Here is a 25475-nt window from a genome sequence, read left to right on the forward strand (position 1 = left end):
TGACTCTCCATGAGGATTTATTGAGAGGAGGGAATGCTGGGGGAGGTGCTGGGGTCAGTATGGATGCTCCAGGACGTGGACCATGATGTCCAGGAGCGCCGGCCACGTCTCGGTGGCAGTGGGGACGATCTGGGAGCTGGGCAGGAGGAATCCGTAGCGCCCCGAGTCCCTCAGCTCCAAGGTGAAGGAATATTTCACCCCGTTGTCATAGGCCCAGTCGATGGTGGTGCCTCCTGCCATGTCTGCGGGGAGAGGAGCCCAGATGGGAGCCCATTCCCCAGGGATTTGCTGCAGGGTGAGGGAGGGACACTCACAGATGGTGTTGGCGATGCTGCCGTAGGTGTATTTTGTCCCGAACACGGCGGCCAAGTCGCTCACGGCCTTCTTGGCCAGTTCATTCTGCAAAGGAACCACCAAAAGTGGTGGGATCTGGTGGATCATGGAGCAGGGGCATCTAGAGCCCATCATTCCCTATCCCTCCTGCTCTAGGTTTTCCCAAAAAAACCCTTAATTTCTGATGTTTGAGGTCCATCTTGCAACCACCCTCCAACAGGTGCAGGGGTTCAATGTTCAGGTTGCGTCTAACGAGAGGAGCAGGGAAGCTCCTGGGGTGCTCTGCCTGACTTTGCCAGGCGGTCACAGCCCCACGTTTTGGGGCCATCTCACCATTTCCTGGTGGTCAGGGGTGGGCGCCCTCCTGTATCCGTAGGGGAAGAGCAGCATCTGGGAGTAGCTGTGGATGGAGATGACGGATTTGATGTTCCCGTGGGCGCGGATGAAATCCACGATGGCTCTCACTTCCCTCTCGGAGTGGGCGTGAGGGCCATGATAGGTCTCGGAGCAGGGATTGCTGCTGGAGCCAGCACCTGGGGCAGGGGAGGAGGAGATCCAGAGAGGATCCCTCAGGAAGGGTTTCCATCCCTGGGTTTCACCACTCCAGCAGAAAGTTTTGATGTTTTGAGGCACAAACAATGCCCGGTGTGGGGATCTGGTGGTCGAGGTCTCACCTCCAAACCCAGCATCCCAATTTCGGTTGGGATCCACTCCGACGCAGCGGGATCCAGCGTTGATGGACCTGGTCTTGCGCCACAGGCGGTTCTAGGAGCACACGGAGAGGACACTGGAACAGGGACGTGAATCCCAACCCCTGCCCAAGCATCTCCAGGGATCTCCACTCACCGCCCCACACGGGAGGAACATCCCTCCCCACCCCAAAACCACAGACAGCCGTGCTTGGGGAAGGCGCTGGGACAAGATCCCCCCGTGGTGTCCCCACACTCACGGAGCTGTGGGTGAAGGCAAAGCCATCGGGGTTGGTGACAATCTCCAGGAAGATGTCCATGCTGTCCAGGATGGCCGTGACAGAGGGGTCCTGCCCGTATTCCTTGGCGATCTGCGCACGGACAGGAGCAGGAGGTGAGCTGGTGCCTCTCAGAGACAAGGGATGGGACGGATGCGGGGTAAGAATTGGGGTCCCACATCCCAGGGGATCCCAAGGTCACCTTGTTGGCCGTCCAGACACCGGTGGCTTGGGTGATCCATTCCCGCGCGTGGATGCCGGTGTCCAGCCAGATGGCCGGACGGTTCGATCCGCCGGTGCTGAACTGTGCAGAACCACGGCATCATTGAGGTGGGAAAAACCCTCCAGGATCATGGAATTCACCCTGTGCCCCAGCCCAGAGCCCTGAGTGCCACCTCCAAGAGTTCCTCAGACACCTCCAGGGATGGGCACTCCAAAGCTCCCTGGGCAGCCCCTGCCAAGGCCTGAGCACCCTTTCCATGGGGAAATCCCTGCTGATTCCACCCTGAGGCTCCCTTGGCACACCCTCTCACCCTGAGGGGATTTTCAGGGCCAGTTTGCCCCAGGACCCACCTTCAGCACGAGCAGGGGCCGCTGCTCGTAGCTCTGCCCGATCTGGACCTTGCTGACGAGGCTGGCGTGATCCTCCACCAGGACATCCATCCACTCGTAGATCTGCAAGGAGGAGCTGCTGGCTCACAAGGCTCAGCCTGCTTCTCACCTTTTGCTTTTCAGGGTATCCAGCACCAGATGCAACAGGCAGAGCTTCCCTGGGGAAGATCTGGTGCTTCCCTGGAGACCTGAAACTCCCCTGGAGAAGACCTTGTGCTTCCCTGGAGAAGTGCTTCTCACACGAGGTTGTTGGGGCTCTGTGTGAGCAGGGAAAGGCCCATCACAACATTTTTGGAAAAGTAGAATGAATGGTGAGGGAAAAATCTCTGAGACCCCCCAACACCATCACAGCCCCCACCAGTCCCAAACTGGGCTCCAAGCACCCCCAAAGTGAAGCTGAAAATGTCTTCCACAGGGTGGGAGATTCCAGGAGTGGCCACGCTGGATGTGGAAGGTTTCCCAGTCTCCCACCTCAGCTAAGAGCTCCACCAAGGGGGAGAAATGTGTCCCAGGGAGGTCTCACCTGTCACCAAGAACTCACCAGGACCCTCACCACATGGCTGTGACCCCAGCAGGACAAAGCCAATGCCCTGCAGAGAAAGGTACCTCATCTATCGTGTGGTAGGAGGCGAAATCAAACATCCTGGAGCTTCTCTTTACCCTCCTAGACCTCCTCATGCTTTCCTTTTCTTCATCCAATAATTCCTGGTTAGGAGGCAAAAAAACCCCAAGATCAAAAAGGCTGGAAGGAGGAGGAGGTTGGATTTTTCTTTCTGATTTCCAACTTTTTGGACTTTCTCTCAGGGCTGAGCTGAGGAGCTCATCCTGTTCCTGTCATAGCCATTACCTGCACGTCCTCGATCATGATGCTGTAGGAAAAATTATGGGAATCCAGGAATTTTTTGACTCCTTGGAGGCTGGGGAAGGGCACCCGCAGGTCCACGGGGTGGCCAAGGCTGTTGGGGTGACGCCAAAAGTCCACCTGGGAAGAAGTTGTTGAGCTGAAAGGGAGAACTCGGCCCCATCCTGTGCTGGTGCTCATCCACTGAGCTCCCCAGCACCTCCAGGGTCTCACAGGAATTTCCATGAAGGATCTAAAAAGGTTTTTGGACAAATTTTGGGCCAGAGATGGATATCTGCATAGGGATTTACAGAAATGTTTCAGGCCAAGTTGTTTGAGTCAGTATTTGTGGGATGTTCCCAGGTCATACAAAACAGGAGCTCTGAGCTCAAGGAAGCCCAGGTTAAATTCACATTTGTATAGTTCGAAATGATACAACTCCAAAATGGGGAGGAAAAAAGATAGGATGGCAAAAGGAGGAGGGAGCCCTGGATTCACCTGGGTCTGTGACCAGGGAGGTGCTCAGGACCCCTCAGAGCTCACCTGCAGCTCCTCCTGCTCGCCCAGCACCCTGAGCAGAGTGTTGTGCTCCTCGTTCCTGGCCGTGACACGCAGGACCTGGTCCCTGCAGGGAGGCAGAGGGGTCACAGGGAGGGGACTCTGGCCTGGAGGGAGGCTGGGGAAGCTCCACACCGCCTCAGAGGGTTGGAAAATGCATCAATTGTTGGTATTGAGAGAAAAGAATGCAGGTTCAGAGCAGCCATGACAGGGAAAGAGCGAGTGCTGGGGAGCCTGAGTGGATCTCCAGCCTTGTTTGATCATTTCCCAGGATGTTGGGGCATATCTCACATGGATCTGTTCTATATCTATGGATGTATTCTCTAGCAGAAGTCCCAGTCCAGCCTGGCTGGGCTTCCCCAGGACAGGCACAGCCCCTGGAGAGGAGGAAATGTTCTGTGGGAGAGAGGTTTTCTCATCTTGGATCAATGCTCTACCTCCAACCTCTCCTGCTGGGCAGTGCTTAAAGCCACTCCCAAAATGGCACAAAATTCCTTCACCTTTCCCCTTTGGCACCTTTCATCCTCTTAGCTCCATTGATGAGTTTAACCACCTCCCCAGGGTGATAACCATTTCCTTTCTGTGCCTGGGGGACTCAGGCAGGCACATTAAATCCTTGGGATTTTTCCAAAATCAGGGAGCAGCCCTGACATTCCCTGGACAGTCTTGGCTCACAGCTGCTCGGATCCCTGCCAGCCACCCCCTGCCTGGAGGAGAGTGGTGGGATCCTGGATGGATCCCTCAACCATGGCATCGTGTCCCAGGAGGAAGGAAAGCAGGCAGGAAGGCAGGAAGGAAGGTGGGTCAGTCACATCACAGAATATCCTGAGCTGGAAGGGGCCCACAAGGATCAAATCCAACTCCAGGCTCTGCCCAGACACCCCAACAATCCCACCCTGTCCTTGAGAGCGTTATCCAAACACTCCTGGAGCTCTGGCAGCCTTGGGAATGGGACCATTCCCTGGGGAGCCTGTGCAGTGCCAGCTCCTCTGGATCAGGAACCTCTCCTGATATCCAACCTGAACCCCCCTGGCACAGCTCCATCTGCTCCCTGGCTCATGAGAGCACCAGCTCTGGCTCCAGTGTCAGTCCAGCTGGTGGGATGTCCAGCAGCCCAGGGGTACTTTTTGATGGATAAGTTTTCCCTGCTCTGAACACAGAATTCCCACTTTCTCTCCAAGTTAGTTCTCATTGCCAGTCCATTCATTCAGACCTTTCTGGAAATGGGTTGGAAGCTTTGGGAGTTTTGGGTAGTCCTGACCCCCCCATGTCCCATGCCCCCTTCTCAGCCTCACTCCTGCACTGGTGCTGTTCTTATCTGCAGGAGCTGCAATCAGGATGTTCGTCCTGGAAAAGTGCTGCCCTCCCTCCCCAGGGCCCCCTCTCCAGCCACATCTTGCTCTTTCCCACGGCATGTTATTCCCAGCAATCCTTGGCTGTTATTCCCAGAAATCCTTGGCTGTTATTCCCAGCAATCCTTGGCGGTTATTCCCAGCAATCCTTGGTTATTCCCAGCAATCCTTGGTTATTCCCAGCAATCCTTGGTTTTTATTCCCAGCAATCCTTGGGTGGCTCCACAGCCATCGTCTTTGAGCCATACACACGCTCCCCATATCCTCTGGGATTCCACTCCCTGGCAAAGCTTGGAGCAATGTCCTCAGGCTTCAGCATTCCCCAATTTCTACCTGCTCCAAACCTCCCTCCAAACCTGGGGTGAACCCAAACCTTTCCTAGCTGGCAGAAAACCCTCTCAGATTTCCATCCTTTGGGATGTCACCCTTCTGGCTGACCCTGAGGGACCGTGGTGGGAACGGGCCATCCCCATCCCAGCCGAGGTGTCCCACCGCCCCCTGCCCCAGCAGGACTCACCCCACGAAGAGCTGCTCAGTGCTGGTGACCCCCAGGAGGGCGAGGAACACCAGGAGGGTCTCCATGGTGGGTGGGAGCAGAGCAGAGCCCCGAGGATGGACAGAACCCCCTCGGTGGTCGGGGTCCCTCCTGGAGCTCCTCACCGGGGCCGCATCCGCCGTCCCCGCGGCGTCGGCAGCGACAAACAGAGCAGGCAGGAAGGGCTCCCGGAGCCCAAATGTTTGCTTTATTTGGCAAAGTCAACACAAGAGCAGCCAAATTAGGGAGGATCTGATAACGTCTTCCTCAGTGAGTGGGTCCTGGATGAGTGTCCCTGCTCCCAGCTCTGAGCTGCCGTGGGCACGGGCGGCTCCCAACCCACGGGCGTGGGACGGTGGGGATGGCGTGGTCACAGGAGCCCCAAAACCACAAGGAAACACCTCTTTGTTTCCATGGATTTCTTCATTACATGCTGCTATGAGTAAGTCAATCATAATTATGATTAGTAATGCATGTGTAATGACAAGCTACTACAAAGTTACTTGCAGAAAAAACAAGCATTGAAACGTAGATTTATTTATGATGAATTAGTTTATGCATACATGTATATAGATATATAAAATGTAAAATATATTATTCAAATTATTCATCAAACCATTCCCAGGAGTGGGGTCACTTGATGGTGGAAGAAATCTCACTTCAAAGCGGATGGAAGTCGTGGAGCTCAGAGGTGCACAAGGACATTCACCTGGGGTAATGCTCAGACAGAAAGGCTCATTTTTGGGTAGAAAATGAATTATTTTTCTGTTTTCGGTGTAAGCAGTGGCCGTGGAGCAGCTGTCACTGACTGGGGCTATCCCAGGAGGTCAGTTTGTCAGAGGTGTCTTTGTTCCCCAGTTAAAGCAGTGTCTTTGTTCTGCAGGTTACAGCAGGGCCTTTGTTGGGCCTTATCTGCGCTGCCCCTGAGCTCCCACCGTGCTTGTCAGGGATGCTCCGGGTTCCTGGGCTGTGTTCCCAGGCTGGCAGGCACCTCCCAGGGCAGCTTTTTACAGCTGACATCCTCTGACCGTGGTTTTCTCCATTAAATCCAGGGGATTCTGGCTGCACCAGGAGCAGGAGCTGCCGTGGGAAGGTGCTGGGGTCTGTGGGGCTTTGCAGTGCAGAACTGGTGCTGTTGCTGAGGGGGTTCCAGGACCCTCTTCAGGGCAGGATCGTGGGGTGGTTGAGGTGGGAAGGTACCACGGGAGGTCTGTATCCAATGCCTGGGTGGAGCATGGTCAGCCCTGGGGACCCACCAGGGCCCTCCTCGCAGGATCCTGGAGTCCTCCAGAGATGGAGGCAGCACGGCCCCGCTGGCACCAGGTCCTGCTGCTTCTCCTCCTGGTGAAAAGCATTTCCTGATGTCCCTCCTGGCTGTCCCTCACTCCAGCTGATGCTGTTGTCTCTCCCATCACTCTCTGTGGTGAAGAGCTTGGCTGTTTCCTCAATAATCTCCTTCCTTGGGATGAGAAGGTCCCTGTTAGGTGCCCCCACCCCAGACCTGTGTCATCTCCAGCCCATCTCCCTCCTCGCCCCACCATGGCACACACCCTCCTCTTCCTCTGGGTGGCATCCACTGCTCTGGCTCCAGATCTCCCTGGAGTCAGGGCTCCAGACCTGGATGAGCTCTCCTCACACCAGGCACTCAGGGAGGAGGGGACAGGGGGCCTCAAGCCCGGGATGGTTGGAATGAGCTTCCAAGCCAGGACAAGGTCACAATTCCACATTCCCAGCCAAGGCTCCTCAGGCTCTGCAGTTCCTGCTCTGGAGACAAGAACTAGTCCAGGTCCAAGAGCCAGCTGTGTGCTCTGTCCCTGGGATTTACCATCAGTGGCTTTTAGTCACCAGGCAGAGGAGGGGATTTTGGAAAGCTGGGTCAGTTTGGGAAGCAGGTGCCACTGGATAAGGCCGTGAGCAGAGGGGACAAGGACACATGGGCAGCACTGGCTGCCCCAAGCATGGGTTTGCTTTCCAAAACAGCTGCTTTTAACCCAAACCCAACCCCTGGGCTCTTTCCCTCAGCTGCACCTTCCCCTTTTCCTGCCAACAGCCCAGTGCCTGAGTCCGCAGGGTTTTATCGGACACATCAGCGCTGTTTGCTCTCCTGCCAGCCTCCCCAGGGTGAGTAACTCACCAGCTGCTGGGGGGTCACAAGACACCAAGATAAACCTGTTAGACTCGATAATCACCACAGCAGCAGCAGCCAGAGCTAATCTCTGAGCCTTCAGGGCCTCCTGAGCTCTTTGCTCTTAATCCCCAAGAAATCTGCAGGATGAAAATGGAACGAGGGGCTCCCGAGGGACAGGGTGCTGGATCAGGGAGGTGTCCTCCCATCTCCACCTTCCCTCCAACCATGTCCACTGGGAACACGTGGGAGAGAGAAAAGGGGCAGCCAAATATATGGGGGTGTACATTTGAGAACAGTGGTCAGGGGCCTGGCAGGGTCCTGAGGCTCATTAAGGGAAATTAAATTCCTTTAATTAGCTCCATAGCCTGGATTATGCTGGTTAACACCAGGCCCTCTGCACCAGCCCCTTCAGCCTGGAGGAGGCTCCAGGGAGAGCTCAGAGCCCCTGGCAGGGCCTGAAGGGGCTCCAGGAGAGCTGCAGAGGGACTGGGGACAAGGCCTGCAGGGACAGCACCCAGGGAATGGCTCCCAGTGCCAGAGGGCAGGCATGGATGGGATCTGGGCAATGAGGAATTCCTGGCTGGGCTGGAACTGCCAGAGCAGCTGGGGCTGCCCCTGCATCCCTGGAGTGTCCCAGGCCAGGCTGGACACTGGGGCTGGAGCAGGCTGGGACACTGGGAGGTGTCCCTGCCATGGCAGGGGTGGCACTGGATGTGTGGGCAGGGAGGGTTGTGTCCCAAAATCTCCTCAGGGACGTGTCACACACAAGGAACACGTGCCAAACACCACGGGGGGAACGCACAGGGTTTATTCAGCCCTTCCTCTCACGACAGCCATCCCAGCCCACGGAGGATTTCTGAGCTGTGCTGCAGAGAGCTGACTCCCAGCCCAGCTCTCAGGAGGACTTGTCCCGCACGTGCTCCATGATTGTCTTCAGGCCCAGCCAGGTCTCCTGGGCAGCAGGGAGGATCTGCTTGGCGGGCAGCAGGAAGCCGTAGCGCCCCGTGTCCCGCAGCTCGAAGGCAAAGGAATATTTGATGCCATTGTCATAGCTCCAGTCAATGCTGCCTCCACTGGCTTGGTCTGGAAGGGAAAGGGAGACGGTCCAGAGGGGGAGCAGGGGAATGCTGCAGTTCTGTTGTTCTGCTGCTGGCATTTTGGGGGACAAGGATGAGGTTTGGACGGGAACGCTCAGGTCTGATGTGTGACCGGTGGTGTCACTGCACAGGAGCACTGTGGCTTCCACCAGGGACAGACCCTGTGGGGAGAACAGGGACTGGTGTCCTGGGACAGCCCCTAAAAGCTCTGAGTGGCCAAATACTCACAGATGGTTTTGCAAATGGTGCCCACTTGAAAGGTGGTGCCATAGAGGGAGCGGATGGAACTGGCAGCAGCTCTTCCCAGAGAGTCCTGCGGGGGAGAAGATGAAGGGAAAGTCAGGAGGCAGCCACACTTCCTGAGATTAAACTTCGGGATTTCACCAGAAATCTCCAAACTGCTTTGGAGATGATTCACACCACCAGCAGCCACAGCTTCCACAGCATTTCTGGGAGGTGCCACTGCAGGTGAGTTAGCTTCCAGCAGGTTCTGTAAGTGTTCATCTGGTGTTTGTCTCACTGGCTTGCCAAGGGAAGGCTCAAGAGATACCAGAAATTCCCAAGACAGTTGGGATCTTCCAGTACTCCAAGGTCAACTTTGTGCTCACTTCAACTACCTAATGGGGGTTGGATGGAAAACAGAGCTGGGTCCTTTGTGAAGGGGGGAAAAAGGCAACAAATTGCCACAGGGGAATTGCATTTAGGTATTAGGAGAAAAAAAAAATCCCCATGAGATTAGGGAAACTTTGGGATGAGCTTGAAAAAGCTGTGGAATTCTTCTTTAGAAATAACAAAACAATCCAAAGTCAGACTGAAATTGGCTCTGACTCCAAAGCCCTTTCAGCTCAGGGTTAGAACAGAGACCTCCAGAGGTCTTTCCCATTGGAATTATGGTTATGAGATCCAGATTGCCTCAGAGATATTATTCCAGCTGTGGCGCTGTCATTGGGGAAGAGTAAGGAAAGTACAGAAGGACAGAAGAGAGGAAGGTAAAGCCAAGTCCTGCTGTCTCACCAGCTCGGCATAATCGTCTGGCCTGGTGCATTTGTATCCGTAGGGATACATCAGGAGCTGGGAATAACTGTGCAGGGTCAGGAAGGCCTTGAAGTTTCCATGATTCTTGATGAAGTCAACAACAGATTTCACCTCCACCTCGGAGTTGGCCCTGGGCCCGTGGTAGGAGTCGGAGCAGGGTCTGCTACTGGCTCCAGGACCTGGTGGTGCAAGGAGGGAACAGACCCGTGAGGAGTGGAATTGCTGGGAGGTCAGGGCAGACCCACACAAAGCTGGGCTTTCCTAAGCACAGGGCTGCAGCCAAAGCAAGGCCTTAAACACTGATAAATGCTCAAACAGCAGTGATAGAGTGTGAATGTTCAAGGGATGCACTTTGAGATGCAACCTGGAACAGGCTGCCCAGCAACCCAGGAATCCACATTCCTGGGGCTATTCTGTGGTTGGATGGGGCTGGGAACCACCTGGGATAATGGAAGGTGGCTTTGCCCATGGCAGGGAGTGGAACTAAATAATGTTTTGGGTCCTTCCAACCCAAACCATTCTGTGATTCCATAATTCCATGATGCTGCCTCATCCTGTGCTCTAGGGTGATTAATCCCCTTTATGAAGGCAGCTGCTGGTTCTGTGTAACAGGATCCAGAATCCAGAAGCTTCATCCCTACCTCCAAAACCTGCATCCCAGTTCCTGTTGGGATCAACTCCGACACAGATGCTGCCAGGAATCTTGGAGCGGGTTTTCCTCCACATGCGATTCTACAACAGAGAAATGCTCAAAAGGCAGCACATCTGGGGCTGGCACCAAAACTGCCCCCCATCCGTGGGGGATTGATCCTAGGCATGATCCCAAGAGTATTTCTGACTGCCAAGATGGGCCAATGGTTAAAAATCAAATGGATTTACTAAAAATGGGTATTTACAGTGGATGGGTTAGACAAATAATGAGAATATTTGTCTGCCCAGCTCTTTGGTAACTCTTCTCACAGCATTAAGACTTTCAGAGCCCTCTTCCCTCATGTTTATTATCTGCTTGGAAGAGCCAGGAATCTCACGGAGCTCAGACAGAGAGCTGACCCACCGAGGTGTGAGTGTACACAAATCCATCAGGATTGGCAACTGGCAGCAGGAAAAGATCCATCTTGTCCAGCAGGGAGGTGATGGACTCATCTGTTCCATAGTCAGAGGCAATCTAGGCAGAGACAGAGCACACCCTGCTTAGCAGAGTAATTCCTTCCCAGGTGTTCGTTCCCTCTTTGGGACACAGGAAAGGCTGGATTTTGGGGCAGGGAAACAAGGAACATCCATTATCTGTGGGCCATAACTGTTCCTTGTTCTGCATGTGGAGTGAGCAGAGAATCTGTTTTATTATTTTATTCTGAAGACAGGAGGTCTTTAGAATAAAATGGAAGAGGATAACAAAATTCCCTCCTCCCTGTCCCAGAGGACAGGCCAAGGCTGGCACTAAGACTGAGATGGAAGAGCCAGGTTGGGAATTCTCAACTGTGCTGCACTGAGAGAGCCCAAGGAGCTTTTGGACAACACTCACAGGGTGGCTCTTGGGGATGGTTCTGTGCAGGGCCAGGAGCTGGACTCCATGATCCTGGTGGGTCCCTTCCAGCTCAGCTTATTCTGTGATCCTGTGACTTCTCTGGAGGCTGAGTCATTTCCAGCAGGATTTAAATCCTCATTTATAGAGAGCTGGAGGTCTGGGCATAAACCTCCTAAACCAGCCCCACTGCATTTTTCTGGGTGAGCAGAGCAAAGCAGCAATACAATCTCAAAGTCTTTGATTATTTGTGTCACAGTTTCACCTGAACCACTACATCTTGTCTGCCTACACTCAGCTGCTCTAACAGGACAGAGTTTCCCAGTTCCAGGCTGAGGCAACCACCAGATCCTCAGGGAGTCAGCTGCCTTTGGGAGGTGAGTTAAAGGAACACACAGAGGGTGATATCCTCTGAAACAGCAGGAAACATTGCCAAGACAGGCCAGAGGTGAAGCCCTGGTGCAGAACCTTGTTGGCGATCCACAGGGCGCTGGCCTGCGTGACCCACTCGCGGGAATGGATGCCGGCGTCGAGCCAGATGGCCGGGCGGTTGGAGCCTCCGGTGCTGAACTGGGAAATCAAACAGAGCCTTCACACTCTGCACCTCGCAGTCGAGCACATCCCATAATAGGCTGGGGTGCTCTGTGCTGTCTGTGGTTCATCCCTACGGATGCATCCCATGATGTTTGTCCTACCTTCAGGACGTACAGAGGCCGCTTTTCGTAGGATTCCCCGATCTGGATCTTTTCCACAAAGCTGAACTCAGATGCAAGATGGTCCAGTTCTGCATTAATCTGAAATGCAAGGCCACAAGGACACGAACATCATCTTTGAGGACATTAATACCGTATTTCTGTGCTCTGCCATTCCTTCCAGAGAATCATGGGCTGATTCAGGTTGGAAAGCCCATCCCATTCCACCCCCCTGCCTCAGGCAGGGACATCTTCCACTGTCCAAGGTTGCTCCAGCCTGGCCTTGGACACTCCCAAGGATGGGGAAGCCACAGCTTTATTTCTTTTTAGTTCTTTATTTCCCAATTTCAAGACCCCTTTATTTCTCTTTCTTTGGAAGGATGGGTTTTGACAGAGTCTGCAGGAGAGTTTATGGAATTTTGATCAACACTGTCAGGGGCAGCGCTGGCTGATTGTTCTGAGCACCAAATTAATACTGCAAAAAGCAAACCCACGTGCAAGAAAAAGCTGCAAGGACATTTTAGATGCTAATATAGGATGTTGAATTGAATACAGCATGCAAAAAGACTAGAAAAAAAATCAGAATACTCTTCCCCTGAGGTACTCACATCATCCAGAGTGTGGTAAGCACCAAAGTCAAAGGTGGTGCTGCTGCGCTGCCTTTGGGCACTCTCAACCATGTCTTGCTTTTCTTTATCCAGAACATCCTAAAATAACATTCAAATAGTGAGAAGTGTCTGCTTCACTGCTAAAAGATCAATAAATGAAAAGGCAGTGAGTTAATGTTTAGGTGGTTTAGGTGCTCTTTGGGAATTACCCCTCATGAGGAAATGTCAGATGAGTGCCCAAGGGGGCGATTTGTATCTGTAACTACTCCCAGCAGAGTTTACTGACTGATCAGTAACCTCAGTGTTGGGATTCCCAAATGTCTGGGATCAAAAGTCCACGTGTAATTCCTCAGGGGCTGTCAGAAGAGCCCTGTGGAGTTTATTGACATCACTAGTCAGAGATCACTCACAGCGACCCATGGATTGTCTTTGAGGAATGATCCACAGCCTACAAAGATGAGGGGAGGATCCCATGGAAAACAGAGCATGGCGAAGGGGGAGTGAGGCCAGACTGTGAACTGGTGTTTCCAAAAGATGTCAGAAAGAAGTGCCAGTGGCACTGCCCACCTGCAGGTCTTCGATCAGGATGGAATATTCAATGCCCTGGGATTCCAGGAAGGCTTTCACTGACTGGACCCTGACAGCAGGAATTCTCACATCCACAGGGAGGGCAGGGGCAGAGGGGTTGGTCCAGAAATCCAGCTGGAGAGGGAAAGGAAAATGGATTTGGTTTGGGGAAGGCACCCTGCAAACAGCTCTTGCAGAGCTTTAGAAATGCTGATTTCTCCCCAGTCCAAGGGCCCCTGCAGAGAGCAGCCCTGGAACGTTTTGTTCTCTGTGGCCTCACCACAACCTTGTATCAGTTCTTCTGATAACTCAAAAAATAACAAATACAGAGGGCCTGAGTCAGTTTTTCACTGACTTCTAGGCTTTGGTCACACAAACGAGAGGAAATTTTAATTGTCTCTGATGACTATTTTATTATTCTCCCTTTTACTAGAAATAATTTCAAGACAAACTCCATATTCCAGTCTTAGGTAATATGAAACCCATTGTTTTCATTTCTCCTTTTATCTCTCCTTTGGTAGGACTTTTCTAAATTTTAATTTCTAAATGATTCATAATATATATTTTAAGCCAGGGATTTTTAAAAGTGATGTTAAAAATTCTCACCAGTGGCAATAAGAACAGTAATAACCTGGAATTTTACACTGTGTTTTCCTGTTTCAATACAGTGTAGACCAACTAATAGATTCCTTCCATTACTCTGGGAGACAAAACATTGCCGTTCCCACTGGAAAAACAAGTTTTTCAACACTGAGATTAAGATCTAACAATTCAAAATTTATGTAAAACCAGTAGGAAAAATAAAAATATCTCAATTCTGGCCCTCCTGAACGCTGAGCTGGTACTCGAACTTGCAGGTCAAATTTAAAGTGTTGAGAGAGTAAAATTATTTATGGCAGCTGCCCCAGGGTGATGGGAACCTTCCAAACGAGAGGCAGATTCACACCCTGACCTGTTGGGAACGAGATGCAAATCCAAAATGCCTCCGTGGCCATGACCCACCTCCAGGTGTTCCAGCGATTCCAAAAGCTGCAGCTGCTTGACCTCGACCTCATTTTTGGTCTTGATCCGGAGAACCTGGTGCCTGCAATAAATCAATGTTTTCAGAAGCAGCCTCGGAAGGGGGCTGGCCGAGCTGGTCTGTTCCTGGGATCGGTAATTCAGTGTTAATTGTGTGTTAATGGCTCCTTTAATCAATCGATTTGGTATCACCAAGGAGTTCAAACAGCCACCCTCACCTTCCTCATGAACCAGACAACGTGGATGAGTTTTAAATCCCAAGGATCAGTCCTGCATCCATTGGGCAGCAGCCTGTGGGACAATGACATTCCAGCTGAGCTGGGGAAGGATCCAGGGCTTGGGGAGCAGCACGAACCCCAACCGTGGCGTTGGTTTCACCTCCCTGCGGCCAGCCAGAGGCTGACAGCAGCCCCGGGCGGCTCGCACCATTGCAGGTGGGCTGAATCAGCCTCTGGAAGCGCCTCCTGCAGCGGCTGGAGTGATAAACCAGCAGCGGGGAGCACAGCCCGGCAGCGGCACAGCTGGAAACCTTCCAGGTGGAAATGAGCTACAAGGGGTCTCGGCACACCAGCTCTGTTCGGGGCGGGTTTTATTTACAGCGGGACTCGTTTATACCGGGATCCTCGCCCTGGCCAGCAGAGGGATCAGATCTCCTTGCTGAACCGAGTTAAATCACCTCTGAAGGCACTTCTCCTCCTTAATGACTTATTACTGGATTGTCCATAAGCTTTATCTCAGGATTGGATTCTGCCGTGAATTAACCACAGCTGCTGAGGAATGGAATAACCAGAATTCAGTTCAGCATTAAATGAAAAATAGCCCCGCAAATCAGCCCCTCCTGGCTTTACAGATCCCCTCGTTTTGGGACGTTATTGATATTATTTTTTATTCTTAATCGTTAAACCTTCATGCACAAATTTACTCACTGGAATCTAGTGCTCACTTCCTGCACCTCAGGATTTATCCAGTAGGATTTCATAATCTTTAATAATTAAGGCTCTTCCAAGGTCAGTGAGGCTGTGAGGAAATACCTTGTGGGATAACTTTTGCAATGCAACATAAAGACAGACTTTCAGAGTTTAATGGCTGGAAATCAGGATTTGAAATGCTTAGAAAGAAGGAAAGAAGAGGAAGAAAGAGAAATATGAAACTTGGGAAAAAAAGGGGAAGTGGTGAACTTCCCGATGTGAGGACAGGTTCTGGCCTTTCAGCCCTGCTTTTGCAGTGAGGTTCAGCTCAAGCCAAAATCAAGCCTTGGATGAACAGGAACTGAGGATCTCAGCTCCACAGCTGGACCCTTCTCCTTAGAAAACCCAAATAAAAGTAAAGAAACGTTCCCTCAAACACCAGAGCAACAAAGCAAAGAGAACAATCAGTCACAAAACCCCAAAAAAAGTGCCCTGAGCAGATTTTGTGAAGGTGAGACCATGAAAAACAGCAAGAGGATACCAACCCCAAATGAAAGGTTTTCCACTAAAGTGGAACTCACCCAACGAAGGTTTCCAGGCACAGGGAAGCCCCGAGGAGGGCACTGAAGATCAAAATCAGCTTCATGTTTGCTGCAAGTTCAGCTGGGCCTGGCAAGGGGCAATATATACAGAGCTTTATTTTTCAGATCAAACACATCTGTTAGAACCTATCACTCCATGTGATCAGGTTCTCACATTTATCAGAGCCTTCAAGGCAACCAGCAGGCTGATTTCACCTCCAAAAATATATTTTCCACTGACACATCCAAACCAGGAGGGGGAGGAGTCGGTTCCAAAGCTCTGACCACAAAAATGTGTGTGTTCTTTCATGTTCTTCAGGGCAGAGGAAAACAGGGACAAACTGAACTCATCCCAGCTCTCACTGGGGGTCAGGAGCTCTGCTAGCCACTCTTGGTTGTGGGGATTTTGAGCTGTCCATTCCTGGTTCCAAAGGATGCTTGAGGAGTTCTTATCCACGTGGGAGGCAGAGTCCTGCCTGAGCTTTGGGAATAATGTCCCGTGGGAGCCCCCAGCTGTGGCTGTCCCACAGCTGCGGGTGGGGCCACGGGGCTGCTGGAAAAACCCTCTGTTTATCCAAATCCAAAGGATTCTGAGAACTGCCGGGAGCTGCCCTGGCACAGCTGGAGCTCCTGGGGAGCAGGGAGAGGGGAGATGTTCAGCTGCTCCATCCACCTCAGGAGAACGAGGAAAGGAATTCCCAGAGGAAACTGTTAATCAAGATCTCAGTTGTATCACTCAGCATTTGTCAGCACCTCCCGAGGAGTCTCCTCTCAGCTCCACTCCCACCCCACTCCTCCCCAGGTGTTGTTTTCACAGTCCCAGGCAGGTCCTTTGTCTCATGTTTTTGGGAACAAAGGGAGCCCCGGGCAGGGATTAGTCCTGTTTTGGCCTGCAGGATTGAGTCATGGTGTAACTGCTGTGTCTTGGGGGCACAGGAGAGCTGCTCTGGTCTCTAAGGTTTAACCAAACCCAGTCCCTGGGGAAAAAGATCTCCACTCCCTCAACTTAAACCAAATAATAAAAATTTATCCCCAGAGACAGGAACCATCACAGGAATTTCTTTCTTCTGGAGCTACAGCAGGAGCTCTGGTGGGAGTCAAACCCCACCTGCAGCTTCCAGACTCCAATATTTCATAAGGAATCAGCTGGCTGTCCACACAACCTGCTCACTCTTTGAAAACAGGAAGAAGGGATTTAATCTAGGGCAAAATTAGAGCTCGTTTCATTACTCATGCTACATCCCACATGGTTTTTAGGGCTGCCAAGAAACCCTGCCAAACCTGATGTCAGGATCCAAAGTATCCCAACAAGCTCTGAGTGCCCTGATCAGCATCCTCTGGGGCCTCCACCCACAGCATTTCAGGAGCTGCATCTAGATCCAAACCTTGGGCTCACCCCTCATCCCCTGGGGGGCTGCAATGACCACGAGGTGCTAAAGGGTCTGGAGATCAGCTCTGAGCCATGGGCATCCATGGAATTGGAGTGAATCCAGAGAGGCCCCAGAGCTGCTCCAGGGCTGGGAGAGCTGGGGGTGCTCACCTGGAGAGGAGAAGGCTCCAGGAGAGCTTCCAGCACATTCCAGGGCCTGGAGGGGCTCCAGGAGAGCTGCAGAGGGACTGGGGACAAGGCCTGCAGGGACAGGAGCCAGGGAATGGCTCCCACTGCCAGAGGGCAGGCATGGATGGGATCTGGGCAATGAGGAATTCCTGCCTGGGCTGGAACTGCCAGAGCAGCTGGGGCTGCCCCTGCATCCCTGGAGTGTCCAAGGAAAGTTTGGACATTGGGACAGTGGAAGGGTTGGAGCCAGGTGGGTTTTGAGGTCCTTCCCACCCAAACCATTCTGGGCATTTCAGAGGCTGCAAACCCCAACAGGAGCAGCGGGGAGGCCAAGGGGACACAGCGAGGCGGGCGGGGAAGGGACCTCACCAGAAGCAGCAGAGCCCCGCGGGATCCAGCCAGCAGCAGAGCAGGTCTGGTGGCACTGAGCAGCTCCTCAGGGCAGCTCCGAGCCAGGATGTCACCAAGCACAGGTCCAGGTCCCCCTGAGCCCAGTGCAGCTGAAAGAAGCCCCAGAAGAGCCGGGCTGAGGCTCGGTGCAGCTCCGCAGGCGGGGTGGGTGGAGGGTGCGTGGGTGAGGGCAGGCAGGGCTCTCCCCGCTGCCCTGCAGAGCTCTGGAGTCACCCAGTGACTCAGGAACAGCCTGGGGACACCTGGGCGACACAAAGGCAAACCGACCTCAGCCTGCCAAACCCTCTCCTCACCTAAAATCCCTGCATTGCTACACATGTTCTCTGAGAGAGGCCAGGATGGATACAAGCCCCCAACAACAACAACAACAACAACAACTAGAAAAGCCTCCAAAACCATTAAATTTTAGTGGGGTCCGTCCATTTTTGTAAGATCCAGACCCTTTGTTGCTGCTGCCCCAAATGATGCAAACCAAGATCCAGAGCTGTAGCCTCTCCTGTCATTTTTAGGGAAAAAAAATCCCAGAAACTTTTCACCTTTGGATAGAAATATTTCACTGGCATGGCAAAGGGCTCTCCTGGCAGCTCATCTCCTGGATAATCAGAGTTAATTGGCTATAACGCCAATTTATTTTGGATTACTGATGGGGAATTATTATTTCTGTAAATTACGGATTACCTCAGTGCCCCCAATCCCCCTTGGAAATGCCCTGGATAAGGAATGAGTAGGGATCTCAGTATGTGCTTCACCACTTGTACACTTGGAATTCATTTCAGAAGCAGAACCCGTATTTTCGATGTTTCTGGAAAATCTGTAGGCTTTATGTCAGGAAAATCTGAGTTTATGTCAGTGTAATAACCCTGGCTGCAGTGGAGCCATGTATTTCCAACTCAGTTCTCCTTAAATTAGGAAATGAAGACCCTCAGATTTGGAGGGTTATCCTCACACAGCCCTTTGCATTTACAACACTTCAGAGCAATGAAGAGAAATATGAAGTCACACCTGGACAAAAATTTGAAGTTGTGCACATGTTGGAAATGATATAACTTTCCTAACTATGATTTAACTGGTCATTTTAAATGATTTATGAGCAGTGCCCACTTTTAACCAGCACTAGTAAATCTTCTCCACAAGTAATTTATTATTACTTTGATAATGAGATCATCAAATAAGTTTGTCAAAACAAACCTGACAAACTTCAGTGAACAGACACAAAGAATTTGAAGGCTGGGCATGTGGGAACTTAAATTTATGGCACTTCAAGGATATTGGAGTAACCAGAAAATTACAGGAAATTAAGGCCTGAAAGCTTGGAGACTCTATGGATGAGAAAAAGATAACAAAATTACTAAATAATTTGGACCATATCAGTATGAAAAGTGAGGAAATGAATAGGGAACATTTATTACAACAGTAATTAATGAAGATGATTATGCAACTTAGAATCAATGAACAATAATTTGTGTGTTAAAATACATAAACAAGTGAAAAAGTTTTGTGTTGGGGCTCACGTGGAGGCCTGAACTTTGTCAGCCACACACACAAGCCTTGGTCAAGAATAAATACCTTGACATTTTTAAAAAGAGTGTTAGGAGTCTTATTTATCCCCACAGTTTCGGTGACTTGTACAGAAATACAAAGTTACACCTACACAGAAACATGAAACTACACTTGCAGAGCACACAAATAGACCTAAAACCCCCTAAAATTTTACCTGCTGTGGCAACATATTGGTCTGATAGACATGGCAATGTGTAATTAAACAATTTAGCTATAAAGAAAAGGCACAAAAAACCAGAGCGAAACAGTGAGGGCTCCTTCGCCCCCCCCAACATGGCGGCCCCCTCACGCCCTTCCCGCCAAAACCCGCGCGCGGGAGCGCCCGCCCCCTTTGCCCCTCCCCCGGCGCGGCCGGTGACGCGGCGCGAGCGCCCGCGCATGCGCAGAGAGCGCGAGGCCGCGGCGGCGTGAGGGGAGCGGAGAGGCCCGGCGGGAAAAGGGGAAAAAAGTGCCCGGGCTGAGGGGAAACGGGACCGATCTGCCCAGGGGTGAGGTGGAACATGGGCAGGGGGCACAGCCGAGCTTCGGGAGGGGGACGGGGAGGTGTGGGGAGGGGGAGCGGTGAAATTTGGGGAGGGCGGTTGGGAGGGGAGAAGGGAGGTTCGGGGAGGAGGAGAGGGGAGGTTTGGGGAGGGGGACAGTGAGGTCTGCAGAGATGAAATGTGAGGAGGGGGATCGGAGAGGTTTGGGGAGGGGGATCAGAGAGATTTTGGGAGGGGGATCAGAGAGGTTTGGGGAGTGGGAGGAGCGGAGGTTTGGGCCAGGGAAAGAAGGGAAGTTTGAGAAGCGGGAGAGTTTAAATTTGGCGAGGGGGATCAAAGAAATTTGAGGAGGAGGATCATCGAAGAGGTTTGTGGTGAGGAGTGGAGAGCTTTGAGATGGGGGAAAGGTGAGGTTTGAGGAGGGGAGAGGAGAAGTTTGGGGAAGGGTTTGAGGTCTGGGGGGAGATGTGAGGGCTGCCTGCGTGGGCCAGAGTTATTTCCTTCATATAAGGTGTTACTGGGCCTAAAGGAGGAAATAAAATCTGTGGGTTTCATATGACAGAAAAGACTCTGTTACCTACTGAAATAAATGAGAATTTTCACTAAAAACACTGGTATTGCCTGGAGGAGGCAGGAGCTTTCCCTCCTCCTTTTGAAGGATATTATTATTCAAAAATAGGCAGGAGATGGAGACTGTTCCTCAGTAACCTGGCTGAGAATCCTCCTGCTGAGGAAAAAGTCACAGATTTTGCCTTTTCCCTGTGTTCTCACAGACAATGACACCGAATAAGAGTCCAGACACTTCCCTCATCGACCTGGCTGTGAAGATGAGGAAGCAGGCTGAGACCAGGAAGGTGGTGCTGGCCTGGGGCCTCCTCAATATATCTGTAGCAGGCATGATCTACACTGAAATGTAAGTTACTTGTTCCATCTGATTCAAACCAGCAAAGATTCCACTGTGTGGAGCCCTAAATATCTCCCTGGGTGGAATTTCTGCTAAATTCTCCCTTTTTGTTTTGCTTTTCAGGACTGGGAAACTCCTAAGCACATATTACAACATCACCTGCTTTCCACTCTGGTACATTGGTGAGTCGTTGCAGCATTTAAATCAAATTTCAGGATTGTTCTTTGCTCGTTTTTATTGCTGGGAGATCGTTTTTAAGGCAGGGCTTTTTTTTGTTCTGTTTGAGTTTTAAACCAAAACTTTGTTTAGTGTTCTGTGATCTCCCTTGAAGCTGCTGGAGTTCCATCCTTTTTGGAGGCAGATGAGGAGTGTCAACAGCTTTTTCTCTGTGGGAAATGGGCAGGAAGGACATATTTAATGTGTGAAATATTTCTTAATGTGTGGATTAAGGCTTTAGAGAGCCTTAGGTTTATTTTCCTGCTGTGTTGTGCTCTGGGTATGGGTGATATTTGACAACAATTCAAGTTGGTTTCAGAGGAGGAGACTCTAAGCTCTGTCAAACAGGATGGAAAGAAGCAAGAATCATGAGATTTCTTTTTTGGAAAATAACAATCCCATTTTAAAATGTATAAATTAATTTCAGCAGTGAGGAAAATTATCTCCAATGGTTCTTGCCTGAGAAAGTGAAGAAATCTTGGATACTTCCCCAAGCTGGCAGCACTAATAATGACCTTTTTAAAATAGACTTAGCCTGGTTTTGCAAATAAGGTAATTTTTGCTCAAAGCATGCCAGAAACTCGTGTGTTTCTTGCAGAATTTGCCCTGGCAGCCCTGTTCAGCCTCAATGCCCTGTTTGACTTCTGGAGGTACTTCACCTACACAGCAGCCCCAGCCAGCTTGGTGACGAGTCCCAGCCAGCAGATCATGGGCTGGCTGCGCAAGGCAGGTGGGGAACAAACCCTCCTCTTGTTCTTTCCTGGATTTATTGTTGTTTCTCCAGTTCTGGGTTCTGTATTCTGAATTAGCTCCTGACAAGAGCTGTAAGCTGAGCTGGGCCTTTGGGCTTGTCCTGTGCAGGGCCAGAGCTGGGCTCCATGTTGTGGTTTAGTTTGTGCCATTGGAAGTGGAACTAATTGTGTTTTGGATAATTGAGACGTTAATTGGCGTGGTGCAGACGAGGGCAGTGGGCAGTGGAGGAGCCGATGGAGTGTTAGAGAAGGCCCCAGCAGGATTTACTCCGAGCTGGGCTCACAGGTCTCAGTTAGATCTGAGTTCTGTAGGGACCAGCCTTTCAGTGTCCCTCTGAACATCTCTGGAATTGCCCTGAATACGTTTGCAGTGAAGAAGGGCACTGTGGGTAACCACTGGTGCTTGCCTTGCAGCTGTACAGATCAGCCCTCCACGGGAGGCAGCAGCCAAGCGAGTGCTGTCCCTGACGCCGTCCCCTCCCATCCAGGGCCAGTGCGTGCTGAGCTACAGCCCCTCGCGCTCGCCCAGCGCCAGCCCCAAGTTCTCTGCGGGCTGCCTGAGTGGCTACAGCCCCCAGCTCCAGGCTCTGGCAGGGACCAGCCCCTCTCACAGCACCTCTGGCACCTATTCACCCAGCAGCAGCTACACCAAGGTAATCACCAGCGCGCTCCCCGTGGCGCAGCTTCGGCCTTGTCAATGGAAAGAAATGAATTTTTGTTGTTGTGTTCTCCCGAGGTTTCCAGCTTCAGCCACTCTCCCAATGGATCTCCCTATTCCATGAGTGTTGGGCCCGTGGACAGCGCTGGGATCAGGTCTCACTACCGATTCTCCCCCATCCTGTACAACAACTCCACCTACAAAGACGACTGCATCACAGATGTCAAATCCCTGGACACCTTCCTGAGGAACGAGGAGGAGAAACAGCACCGAGTTCAGCTGGGTAAACTGGGGGCTTTGATGGGACAAGCTTGGCAGGGAAGAGGTGTTGGTTTTATCCAGTGTTGGCTTTTGTGGTGGGAGAAGTACCAGTAAAAAGGTACCATTCATTTATGGATCACCTGTGAGCTTGGCAAAGGACCTGCTCCTAGTGGGGAGCTGGGGTGTGAGGTGGAAGCCCATTGTTTTCCTCCCGTGATTCCTGGGAACAGGATCTAGGCATGGGAATGCTGCTGGATTATCTCTGTAGCAGTTGGTGGCTGTAATGGACTGAGATAAGATCACCTTGGTAAGAGGGGGATTTTGTCTAAGTGGTTTCACATAAGGGGCTGATCCAGTGCATTTTTCTCCTGGATTGGAGCAATCAAGCTAAGGATCAAGGGGATGAACTACACCCAGTAAGTCCTGGCTTGGGACAAGCAAGATAAGGGAGACTGTGGTGTTTCTGCAGAGTGACTCCAGTGTGTTCACTCTCACTGACCTGTTTCTCCAGAATCACTTGGCAAGAATTGAACTTCTTGATGGATTAATCTTTCCAGGAAGCTCAGATTCCAGCTCTCCCTCCAGCAGCCCCACGTTTTGGAACTACAGCCGCTCCATGGCAGACCACGCACAGATCCTGAGGAAGTTCCAGTATCAGCTGGCCTGCAGGTCCCAGGCTCCTTCTGCACACAAGGATGAAGCTGATCTGACCTCCAAACAGGCTGCAGAAGAGGTAAATTCCACAGGAAAAAAAAGTCAAGAGGGAGAAATGGGATTTTAAAATCTACCTTTGTGCAAAGGCTTGGATTTGAGCTGCGTTAGGAATGTGGGGGAAAAAGTCCTCCAGCATTCAGCCAGCTCCTTTCTTTTGCAAGCTGCAGGAATTGTCACAGACCCTAAAATCTCTGGGTTCTGTGAGGTTCTCATGTGGGTTGAATAAACCTTTCCATAGGTTTGGGCTCGGGTGACAATGAACCGGCAGCTCCTGGATCACATGGATTCCTGGACAGCAAAATTCAGGAATGTAAGTCCCTCCCTGAGGAGTTCCAAGTGGGAAAATTCCTCCATGTCCTCTGTGCCCGAGATGGGAAGGGGTGCAGTGCCTGTCTGAGGGTTGGGGTGCTTTGTCACACTCAAATCCCAGACATTTATCATCTCCCTGCTCTCCTGAGCCAAACAGGAGAGGGCTGCATCCATCAGTTGGTGCTTGCAGGGCTGTGGTTCCCAATCCCCTTTCCTCAGTGTCCAGAAAAGCTCCACCTGATACAGACGGGTTTTCCCAGCTCCTTTACATTGAATTTTCTGCCTTTTCAGAAGCTGTTAAAGGATCACTCAAATTCTGCCTGGCTTGACAATTGAATGCAGTCATTTCCCTCCTTGATTGGCTTCATTGTTTCTGTGGAACTGCTTTGTGGTTGTGGGGGGGGTGATTGTAGGGTCTAAGCTGAGGGGTTTGTTAAACATTCCTGTTGCTTCTGAGCGTGGCTTTTCCCCTTTTTCCCTCCCAGTGGATCAATGACACCATTCTGGTGCCCCTGGTGGAAGAGATGGAATCTGTGAGCACTCAGCTGAGGAGGATGGGCTGTCCAGAACTGCAGATTGGAGGTAGGATCAGCAGCCTGAGGATTCCTTGGAATGGGTGGTACATAAATGAGGTTTGGGAAATAGTTTTGTTCCATTTCTGCTCTCTTTTGATGTTGTCTTTGTTCCACCTCCTGCATTTCTTTAAGCTGGGAAGGTTTTCCATAATATTTCTATAAATATCAATGCTTGGACACTTGGGTACAATTCTTAAATTCCTCTTTTTTTCTCCCATCAGTTTAATTTTACAGCTCAAATTATCAATAATAATTGACTGTTAATCAGGCAGAAAGCATTTCAAAGACAGATGTGCTATAAATTCTCAAAATCTGTGTTTCCCAAAAGTCTCACTGTCCACTGCTATGTGCTTTTCCAGGGTCTTCCTTCAGTTCACCCACTTCCTGAAAGAACTGGGGTTTTTTAAATTCTTTCAATTTTTTAAAAACTCTGAACTGTTGTTCTGTTTTTCAAGTCGGATTAGGATTCTGTAGCAGCTGCTTGTCCTGTTGTTTCCAATTAACTGAGCAGTGGATTTGATGTTGCAAAGTGCTCAAAAAAACTGTAAATGCTGCTTTTGTTTTCACTTTGTTTCTCTCCTGCTGCTCTTTAAGTTCCTGTTGCTTCTTTGTAGCTGATGTGAAGGAGATTTTGCTACTCTGTAGTCGCTGGGCCGTTAGGGTGTGTGGGGTGTGAAGTGTTCCCAGCCCCGGGCGGGGCTGAGCCTGAGGCTGTGTCTGTTGCAGAAGCCAGCATCAGCAGCCTGAAGCAGGCGGCCCTGGTGAAAGCTCCGCTCATCCCCACCCTCAACGCGCTGGTGCAGTACCTGGACCTCACCCCGAACCAGGAGTATCTGGTGGAAAGGATCAGAGGTTCGTGCTGCTGCTCTTCTGATTGCCAGACATTTCCATACTGCAGTGAACTCCTTGGCTCTGCAGCCCAGAGCAGCTGGGGCTGGCCCTGTGTCCCTGGGATGGCCCGGGCCAGGCTGGACAGGGCTTGGAGCACCCCGGGACAGTGGGAGGTGTCCCTGCCATGGCAGGGGTGGCACTGCATGATCCTTCAGTTTCCCTCCAATCCAAACCATTCCATGATTTCCTCCTGCCTGCCCAGGGTGAAATTGAATCACTTCATTATCCACAAACAAAAATTATCCAGTAACTTCACCCCTTGGATCAATATCTTCCCCACCAATTTGAATTGTTCCCATTTCCTACACCAGAACCCCCCTTTGTTTAGATGCACTTCCAGCCCCCAGGAAGGGAATAACTGCTGCAGTGGCAGTGAGGGGACAGCCGCTGTGATGGCAGTGAGGTGACAGCCACTGTCATTGCAGTGAGGGGACAGCCGCTGTCATTGCAGTGAGGGGACAGCCGCTGCGGTGGCAGTGAGGTGACAGCCACTGTCATTGCAGTGAGGGGACAGCCGCTGTCATTGCAGTGAGGGGACAGCCGCTGTGATGGCAGTGAGGTGACAGCCGCTGTCATTGCAGTGAGGGGACAGCCGCTGTCATTGCAGTGAGGGGACAGCTGCTGCAGTGGCAGTGAGGGGACAGCTGCTGCAGTGGCAGTGAGGGGACAGCCGCTGTCATTGCAGTGAGGGGACAGCCGCTGCGGTGGCAGTGAGGGGACAGCCGCTGCGGTGGCAGTGAGGGGACAGCCGCTGTCATGGCAGTGAGGGGACAGCCGCTGTCATGGCAGTGAGGGGACAGCCGCTGTCATGGCAGTGAGGGGACAGCC

The 25475-nt window shown here is 51.6% G+C and overlaps 3 protein-coding genes across 5 annotated transcripts in view; 1 reads left to right on the top strand and 2 right to left on the bottom strand.

Moving 5' to 3' along the window:
* On the bottom strand, positions 1-5316 carry LOC132327923 (carboxypeptidase A1-like). Its single transcript, XM_059847619.1, has 11 exons — positions 5181-5316; positions 3297-3378; positions 2760-2894; positions 2519-2617; positions 1874-1975; positions 1503-1604; positions 1283-1393; positions 1008-1098; positions 667-866; positions 315-399; positions 1-242 (listed from the first exon to the last, which is right to left on the bottom strand). The coding sequence occupies exons 1-11, from the start codon at positions 5243-5245 to the stop codon at positions 55-57; spliced, it is 1260 nt and encodes a 419-aa protein (XP_059703602.1). The 5' UTR covers positions 5246-5316; the 3' UTR covers positions 1-54.
* Positions 5244-25475, top strand: part of TMEM209 (transmembrane protein 209) — a 24034-nt gene continuing 3802 nt past the window's right edge. The window contains exons 1-11 of one of the 3 annotated variants that reach the window (XM_059847615.1): positions 5244-5640; positions 5824-5912; positions 20141-20280; positions 20395-20453; positions 21086-21217; positions 21654-21892; positions 21976-22180; positions 22716-22891; positions 23111-23182; positions 23667-23763; positions 24483-24608. In XM_059847615.1, the coding sequence (XP_059703598.1) occupies positions 5244-5640; positions 5824-5912; positions 20141-20280; positions 20395-20453; positions 21086-21217; positions 21654-21892; positions 21976-22180; positions 22716-22891; positions 23111-23182; positions 23667-23763; positions 24483-24608 (1732 nt within the window). Of the gene's footprint in view, positions 5641-5823; positions 5913-19222; positions 19374-20140; positions 20281-20394; positions 20454-21085; positions 21218-21653; positions 21893-21975; positions 22181-22715; positions 22892-23110; positions 23183-23666; positions 23764-24482; positions 24609-25475 lie in introns of those variants that run through there. The other 2 variants (XM_059847617.1, XM_059847616.1) reach the window with 2 other exon arrangements.
* Positions 8114-15550, bottom strand: LOC132327924 (carboxypeptidase A2-like). The gene is made up of 12 exons (XM_059847620.1): positions 15532-15550; positions 15357-15444; positions 13850-13931; positions 12848-12982; positions 12281-12379; positions 11676-11774; positions 11449-11550; positions 10513-10623; positions 10100-10190; positions 9438-9637; positions 8652-8736; positions 8114-8409 (listed from the first exon to the last, which is right to left on the bottom strand). Exons 2-12 carry the CDS (start codon positions 15419-15421, stop codon positions 8222-8224), a joined length of 1257 nt encoding a protein of 418 aa, XP_059703603.1. The 5' UTR covers positions 15422-15444; positions 15532-15550; the 3' UTR covers positions 8114-8221.

This window comes from Haemorhous mexicanus, chromosome 5 (genome assembly GCF_027477595.1).
Source record: "Haemorhous mexicanus isolate bHaeMex1 chromosome 5, bHaeMex1.pri, whole genome shotgun sequence".
In the NCBI taxonomy this organism is placed as follows: Eukaryota; Metazoa; Chordata; class Aves; order Passeriformes; family Fringillidae; genus Haemorhous; species Haemorhous mexicanus.

Coding starts and splice junctions, on each gene's coding strand:
- LOC132327923 (XM_059847619.1), bottom strand. CDS start 5,245: ATGGAGACCCTCCTGGTGTTCCTCGCCCTCCTGGGGGTCACCAGCACT. Junction 1,976..2,518: donor CCTACCACACGATAGATGAG/GTACCTTTCTCT, acceptor TCCTCCTTGCAG/ATCTACGAGTGGATGGATGT. Junction 1,099..1,282: donor TTGCCTTCACCCACAGCTCC/GTGAGTGTGGGG, acceptor GTGTGCTCCTAG/AACCGCCTGTGGCGCAAGAC.
- LOC132327924 (XM_059847620.1), bottom strand. CDS start 15,421: ATGAAGCTGATTTTGATCTTCAGTGCCCTCCTCGGGGCTTCCCTGTGC. Junction 11,551..11,675: donor GGCCTCTGTACGTCCTGAAG/GTAGGACAAACA, acceptor TTGATTTCCCAG/TTCAGCACCGGAGGCTCCAA. Junction 10,624..11,448: donor CCCTGTGGATCGCCAACAAG/GTTCTGCACCAG, acceptor GTCTCTGCCTAG/ATTGCCTCTGACTATGGAAC.